The 8,781-nt window shown below is 39.3% G+C and overlaps 1 protein-coding gene across 1 annotated transcript in view; it reads right to left on the reverse strand.

Annotated features, from left to right (window-relative positions):
* Positions 1–8,781, reverse strand: part of LOC106882031 (uncharacterized) — a 368,303-nt gene that overhangs the window by 110,232 nt on the left and 249,290 nt on the right. Inside the window, exon 4 of the mRNA XM_052974695.1 lies at positions 1,319–1,657. Within this exon, the coding sequence (XP_052830655.1) occupies positions 1,319–1,595 (277 nt within the window). The 5' untranslated portion in view covers positions 1,596–1,657. The remainder of the gene's footprint in view (positions 1–1,318; positions 1,658–8,781) is intronic.

The raw sequence follows: 8,781 nt of genomic DNA on the forward strand, positions 1-8,781 counted from the left end.
TGTGTGTGTGTGTGTGTGTGTGTGTGTGTGTGTGTGTGTGTGTGTGTATGTGTGTGTGTGTGTGTGTGTGTGTGAGTGTCTATGTGAATCTCTGTGAATCTCAATGTACTGCCAAATATTCTATTAAGAGAGAGAGACAGACCGAATTAAGTGTTTACTAAAACGTAGCTGTTAATGTAATTAAATCAATTGTGAGATCAAACAGTACAATTTGCTGATGCTGATAAAACAGAGGTTAAAACTATCCTGGATGGGCCATCAAATAGAAATAGCGGAATATTTCCTATCATGAACCCAGACACAGACACACGCATGCACGCACATTCATCACATATAATGGAGAGATGCTCAGTGTCTATTGCGTGTTTGTTGTACAGTGATTATAGAATATCCTATACAAAAGTGAATATGATTTGGGAAATCATAAATAGACAGATAGATACCTGCATATATCCTTATGTACAGAAGTCTTTCTATCTGTCCCTCCATAAAGGTATCCCACCATTCATCCTTCTATCCATTTCTCCATCCATCTATGTCTTCATCCATCTATCTATCTATCTATCTATCTATCTATCTATCTATCTATCTATCTATCTATCTATCTATCTGCTCCAAAAGATTAGCCTTTGTTTTTTAGGACTAGAGGATATTCCAGCCCTCAACAGTTGTTGGCACTCAACAAGGCTCAAGTGATACTAACAGTGGAGTACTGTATCTACATCAGGGTCAATGCTGCTCTTACGTACAGTGACATTCTGTACTGCACCTGAGGAGGTCCACTTGGACGCTTGTGGATGTGCTGTCTCGTCCTTCTGTTTTTCTGTCGCTACAGTAATGGTATCTGCTCCTCGGTGCCAGCTGATTTCATACTTCCATGATTCAGGCATTCCAACACAACACATTGCTCTCTCCAACTCCTGCCATTTTTTAAAAAACTGAATCCTTCTTTTCCAGCATTAACCACTATCCAATCCACCTTTCCCCAAAACATCGATTCTCAGGAACCTCCCTGCTAATGTCATTCCTGAATCCGGTGACATGCAACATTTTAAACGGAACATTAACAGCATCAAACGTATTAGTCTAGGAGAGGCTGCCAAGGCCACGATCACCACTTCCTGATCCAGACTCAGTAAATAAAATTTTAAAAAACCCATTAAGATTTAATACAAGATATAAATACATTTATTCTAAGTGAGGTTGTACTTTCTGAATCTACTTCAGAATCTCATTCCTCACTGTACGAACAGAAATATGTATTTTAAAAACATATATATGTATAGTAAAATAAAATAATATTAATATTAGTACTTACATAATATCCTAAAATATTTCTGAATTGATTTTGAAGAAGGTATTCTTTGTATTTCACATTCGTAAAGATCCTCATCGCTACAAGTTATCTTTAACAAAGTTAGAGACACTTTCACATTGCCCGAATGAAGACTGTGTACCTCTGTCTTGACGCGTTTCATATATTGTGGATCTAACCAAGCAGGGCCTGTGCTGTTGTTGACATGAACCAAGGCTGTCTTTCCTTTTTTAAATGCAACACCGTAAACGCGTGATTTGTAATAGTCGCTACACGTCATCGTAACATTTGCTTTTCCTGATGCGAGAGTGCCTCGAATTTTGAAGTCAAGCGCTCCATTGTCTGAAACATATAAAACGAAAAAAAAATCTGGTAGTTTTCGTATGACCATTTTCTGTTTCCAAAGAATTATACGTTAATTGCAGTTGAAAAATTAAAATAAATACATGCATTAACATAAAATATCAGGCTCTTAAAAGAGAAAAGTTCCACATATTTTGATGAGAGATATATAGTTAATTCACGTAGGTATGTAATCTGGTAGTGAATGCGTTGCGTTCTACTATAGCCACGGGCTGACCAAAAACTTGTGAGTGGATTTGGTACACGGAAGAAATTAGAAGAAGCCCGTCGTATATATATATATATATATATATATATATATATATATATATATATGTATGTATGTATATATGATATATATACATATATGTGTGTGAGTGTTCGTCCCCCCATCACCATTTGACAACAGACGTCTGTGTGTTTGCGTCCCCTTAACTTGGTGGTTCGACAAAGGAGACCAATAGAATAAGTACCAGGCTTAGTAAAAGATTTAAGTACTGGGGTCGATTCATTCGAATAAAAATTCTTCAAGCGGTGCACCAGCATGGCCGCAGTCTAATGAGTGAAAGAACTAAAGGAAAAAATAAAAGATTTAGTGAAGCCTTTTGATTATAGTATTGTGTTAAACGAGGGAAAATTTTGTCTACCATTTCTAATAGGTAAAACATTCTAACCACTCACTGGAGACAGTCTCATTCATTATGGTGAAGCAGTCGTACCTCACAATCTTCCAGCTGACAATATTGCACCAAGTATAGTAATATGAAGTCCATACATTATTAAGAGATAGACTACCACCTTCTTTTATAATGAGATTTCGAAAGAAACGAACGGGAAAAAGACATATTCAGGCGACGCAAGCCGTTCACACCAGAATTATTTTGCGTTTGTGGATGATAGGCTTCACTGTTGTCAAACTACGACAGCGTGCATGACAGCGCATATTGTCATCAATATCAATGTAGAGAGATTGAAAACAAGAATTTCCAGCGAGAAGATGGATGATCATTTAAATGTTAGACAATATTCCTTGGGAAATTTACATATGAGCCATTCATCATTTCCTGACACGACAAATGAAGTATCAATGAAGTATTGCAGTCGTCCTGAAGAGTTAAAAGAAAATATTCATAGCGCTATTGCTAAGGCAAAGAAAAAAAAAAAGAAGATGGGGTGTTGCAGAATCTTAACTCTTTTGAAACACACGGTGTTTTGGTATGTGTAGTCAAAAGACCAATTTTTTTTTCTTTTGAGATACATGTATTGAAAGACGATCTCTGATTAGCTATTACACATCAAAACCAACCATTCACAACATTTGTTCTATCGGGACCGATGTATCGGCAACAAAGTTCTTTCAGCTTGTATCACTTGGGCCGATCAATCGGCCTGGGTGTCCCAAGAGGGTAAAAGTTTCGAAGTTTGGGATAAAACATTTTATGCTGTTTTCTTCCGAGTCTTTATGTTCCCGTTTCAAATCTCACCGAGGTTAACTTTGCCTTTCATCCTTTGTGGAGTTGATAAAATAAAGAACCAGTCAAATACTAAATCGATAGTAATTTTTAGATAACTTTCCTAACATTTGCTGCCTTTGTGTCTCAATAAGAAATAGTTATTGCTGGAATAGACATTGGTTTCAAGCTTTTGCGCAAGGCAAGAAATTTCGAGGCGGGAGGGTACGTCGATTACCTCGACACCAGTGGTTCACTGGTATTTATTCTATCGACCCACAACCACCACCATCTAAAGGATAAAAAGCAAAATCCACCTCGGCGGAATTTGAACTCAGAACGTGCAGATCGACCAAATGACGCTAAATATGTTTGCCCATTTTCATCCTTTCGGGGTCAATTAAATAAGTACCAGTTACGCACTGGGGACGATATAATTGACTTAATCCGTTTGTCTGTCCTTGTTTGCCCCTCTGTGTGTAGCCCCTTGTGGGCAATAAAGAAATAAAACATTTTTGCCCGGCGCGGTAACAATTCTGTCAACTCGACACCTTATGTAGAAATAAATATTCAAAACTGTTTTAAATAACTTGGAATGGCTCATTTCCCTTGGTTAGGTTCTGAGTTCAAATCTATGTCCAAGTGATAATGTAACTTCCATCTCTTCGTTAGGGATAATATAGTTATGATGAATCGTTTCCTTATGTTAGTTATTTTTCTGCATTTTTTTCCCTTATCTTTCAAATTTTTTCTGAACAAACTTGTCTTAGTACCAATGTAAACTACTATTTTGTTAAGCTATTTCCCCATATCATCTCAGATTATACGTATAAAATAGTAAAACAGCAGAATTCTGTAAAATTACTGACGGCCCTATGTCAGTAAATAGTACGTAAATATTGCGCAGAACGGAATATATTTTACCTCGCGGCAAAATAATTTATTCCGTTTTGCACACTTCATCATATTTCACTGTCACTTACAAGTGAGTATGAATTAGTTATATATATACCATACTCTCGCTAATTGCTCGGTGTGTTTATGTCGTTGCAAGCAAAAATCGATGCTGTCTCGGCACCCTCACTCTTTATCTAGCGGAGCCGGCAGGATGTGACAGCTATGTGTGTGTGTATGTATGTATGTATGTATGTATGCGTGTATGTGTGTGTGTGTGTGTGTGAGCGAGAGAGAGAGAGAGAGAGAAAAAGAGTGTGTATGAGAGAGAGTGTGTTTTAGAGAGAGTGTGTGTGTGAGAGTGTGTGTATGTGTGTGTGTGTGTGAGAGAGAGTGTATGTGTGAGATAGAGTGTGTGTATGTGTGAGAGAGAGGGTGTGTGTGTAAGAGAGATATAGAGTGTGTATGAGAGAGAAGGTGTGTGTGTAAGAGAGAATGTGTGAGAGAGAGAGAGTGTGTGTGCGAGATAGAGAGAGAAAGTGTGTATGTATGAGACAGAGAGAGTGCGTGAGAGAGAGAGAGAGAGAGAGAGAGAGAGAGAGAGAGTGTGTGTGATATAGAGAAAGAGGTGACTGCACCAGCACACGGCTGGTGATCATTTACGGCTCAGTAGACTGGGGCAACGTGAGATGAATTGTCTTGAATGGAAACAGTGTGTGGATCGATCCAAGAATTGATCTCATGATCTCATCATTAGTGGAACACCCTCGACGCGTTTTTGCTGCTATCTTTTATCTTTTACTTGTTTCACTTACAATAAGGGAGCCATGCCGGGGTCGGTGCCTTGAAGGGTTTAGTCGAACAAATCAACTCCAGTTATTAGGCTGTGATAGGGGACAAATACACACACACACACACACACACACACGATGGGATTGCATGCAGTTTCTGCCTACCAATCTGTCAAATTCACTGATAATACACCAGTACGTAAAATATCGTCCTGCCGTTTACATGAACATTAAAATTCCTATGTCATGCAATGCTTTTTCATTGAATGTTCAAGATATTCTTGTGTAACACAAGTACAAACAAAATAAATTTCATCATCCGTCATGTATCTCTATCTTTTTGCGCTAACGACCTGAAACCAAATGCTGCTGCTGACGACGTTGAAAAACACTCGAAAAACAGGGATTAACTTCGTTGTTGAAAAAGTTTTTTTGTGTGTTTTGTCCTCTTTACGGTGTCTATATTTCCACGCGATTGTTTGAAACCTGGACTAATCAGAGAAAAGAACATGCTGCCAGGAATATTTTACGGCCTAACATTTCCTTTGCTCAGACTTTTCCAGGCTTTTCACTCATCGTTCCAACCTTCTCCGTGCATTTATTACAAGAGTCCTTCTTCATATACATAGGTTTGGTGATACAAACAGGAAACTAGAACTCAAGACATCAGTATCTACGTACGTAGGTATGTATGTATGTATGTATGTATGCATAGAAATATATGTATTAATATACATACATATATATATACATTTATTTGTATATATTAGTGTATGTCTTTGTATATATATATGTGTGTATATACACACACATAATATATATTTCTATACATACATGCATGCATGCATACATACATGCATGCATGCATACATACATGCACAACATATTATCAATCGGCAGAGGTTACGTAGCGACTGAAGAATTTGGGATTGTTGGTATGGCTGTTTTTGTATATGTGGAATAATATCATAACACATCCTCTTGATAAATATATATATGTATATATACATACATACATACATACATACATATATATATATATATATATATATATGTGTGTGTACATATATAAGATGCGATGGATAAATGGCCGCCATTTTATGTTTTTAATTTAGCGCATTCGCATTGTTTGTTTTTGATTCTGTCGACTTCACAATATAGTAGGATCCGTTGGGCACCGTCTGTGAGAAAAACATCATGAAGCAATTCATTCTGCTAGAAAGTTGGAAATGACATGTTGTACTGCTGGGCATTCGCGCCGGAAGTTCCAATACAAATATTTCAGAGTGTTTGGGTGTCAATTTGAGGACAGGGCAGTGGATTCATTCAGAAAGTGCTAGGTGAGTGTAATGGTGATTACGAATCTGTGTCTGATTAGTTTTTGCGAAGGGAAATCATCATTCCCATCTCTAGCCTTACGTGATACACACGGACCCGGGGGGTTTCTGGATACTAACCAGTCATACACACGCTGACGCATATACTAATCGGACACAGACAATGTGTCGTTATCCAGCTGGCTGAGATGTCTTCCTAGGGCTATAAACAACTGTAGCATCGTCCCCTATGGGTCTGCCACATTTAGGAGGCAAATATACTTCACTATATATAAATAATTACAAGTAAGCATACATATCTTCTATATCATATAGATATGCGTATATATACATATATATTATATATACATATATATTCACACACACACACACACACACACACACACACATATATCGGTCGTATGATAAGAGAAGAATCAATGATTTGACATTTTGAGTTGGGCACAGAAGAAGCAAAATAAAGAAAAACGAAAATAATAAGGAATCTGCCAAAAAGAAAATGGTGTAACAATGGCAAGACTGTCCACCACAATAAATAAAATTGTCATCAACTGTTTATTATATCTGCCAGCGACAATAACAACACACAACATTAAATAACTATCAGCGAGGGAGACTCTATGTCGCTTGGCGTCCCGCTAGACACAGCAGACATTTTTTTTCCCCCCGTTTCATATCATAATGCACCTATTTTCTATATGATATTAGATCATAGGTCTGCTCAAGTAGGCCAAAGTTGGGGATATAAAGCAGTGGCAGCAGCACCATATCAGCAGTAATTTTACGATTAATAATAGTTTCTACTATAGGTACAAGGCCTAAAATTTGGGGGAAGGGGATAATCGATTACAGTATGCAGATGGTACTTAATTTATCGATTCCAAAAGGATGAAAGGTAAAGTCGACCTCAGCGGAATTTGAACTTAGAACGTAGCGACAGGCGAAATACCGCTAAACATTTCGTCCAGCGTGCTAACGATTCTGCCAGCTCGCCGCCTTAATTTTACGATTAATAGTAGCGACAACGTAACCTGTTTTGATAGGCGCACCCCATAAAATGAAACAGGAATAGACATACAGACTCCATCACCACCACCACCACCACCACCACCACTACCACCGCCAACAACAACAACAACAGTAGCAGCAGCTGCAAAATGAGACGTTTCTGTCTATGACATCACTCTCGTTCCCAAAATGAAACCGAAGCCAGAAGAGCTCCGCTACGAGACAGAAGATGATATTCAAGTAGAAACGGCGGCGCTATTTGGAGGAGTTTCAGGAAGAAGGCTTCCGCTGTGGTGTGGGGTATCTACTTGAAAGTGTTCCTCGGTCAAGTCAACGTCATTGCTTGTTTTAAAATCTGATGCTTATTCTATCATTTTATTTTGTCGAACCGCTAGTTTTTTCAGTTTCCGACGGGCTTTTTTCAGTTTCCGTCTACCAAATCCACTCACAAGGCTTTGGTCGGTACATGGTTATAGTAGAGGACACTTGCCCAAGGTGCCACACAGTGAAACTGAGCCCGGAACCACGTGGTTAGAAAGCAAGCGACTCACCACACAGCTGCGCCTTGCATTTGTCCTGAACAGTATTTGAACTCAGAACGTAGCGACGGGCGAAATACCGCTAAGCATTTCGTCCAGCGCGCTAAGGATCCTGCCGGCTCGCAGCCTTCAAAATTGATTTCTAATAATAATAATAATAATAATAATAATAATAATAATAATAATAATAATGATGATAATAATAATAATAGTAATAATAATAATAATAATAATAATAATAATAATCCTGTCTATTAAAGGCACATGAACTGAAATTTTCGGAAAGGAGACTAGTGGATTACATCGACCCCAGTTTTTCACTGGTACTTAATTTACCGACCCCGAAAGGATGAACGGCAAAGTCGAGCTAGGCGGAATTTGAGCTCAGAACGTAGCAACGGGTGAAATACCCGCAAAGCATTTCGTCCGGCATGCTAACAATTCTGAATGCTTTCTATTATAGGCACAAGGCCAGAAATTTTGGGGGACGGGGCTAGTCGATTACATCGATCCAGTGTATAACTGTTACTTATTTCATCGGCACCAAAAGAATGAAAGGCAAATTCGACCTCGGCCGAATTTGAACTCAGAACGTGAAGACGGACGAAATGCCGTTAAGCATTTTGTCCGGCGTCGTTAAGGATTCTGCTAATTCACTGTCTTAATCAGAACGACAATGATGGTAACCGATGCAAGTAGTGACATCCTTAGACACCACTACTATCACCACCACCGCCGCCACCACTACTAGAAGCTTCATTGGTATTATAGCGCCACCACCAACACCATCACAACGATAACGACAACGTCACCAGCAGCACCACCATCTTCCCATTCCAGCACCAACACCACCTCCACCACCACCACCACTACCACCTTCTCCACAACCTCCACCACCAGCACCGCCACCCGCCCATCACCTGCACCACCAGCAGTACAAACACTACCACGGACACCACCAACACCACAGGCACCATCACCAACACCACCAGCACCGCCGCCGCCACCACCATGACCACCACCACTACCACCTTCTCCACAACCTCCACCACCAGCACCGCCACCCGCCCATCACCTGCACCACCAGCAGTACAAACACTACCA

Source organism: Octopus bimaculoides, chromosome 19, assembly GCF_001194135.2.
Source record: "Octopus bimaculoides isolate UCB-OBI-ISO-001 chromosome 19, ASM119413v2, whole genome shotgun sequence".
Taxonomy (NCBI): domain Eukaryota; kingdom Metazoa; phylum Mollusca; class Cephalopoda; order Octopoda; family Octopodidae; genus Octopus; species Octopus bimaculoides.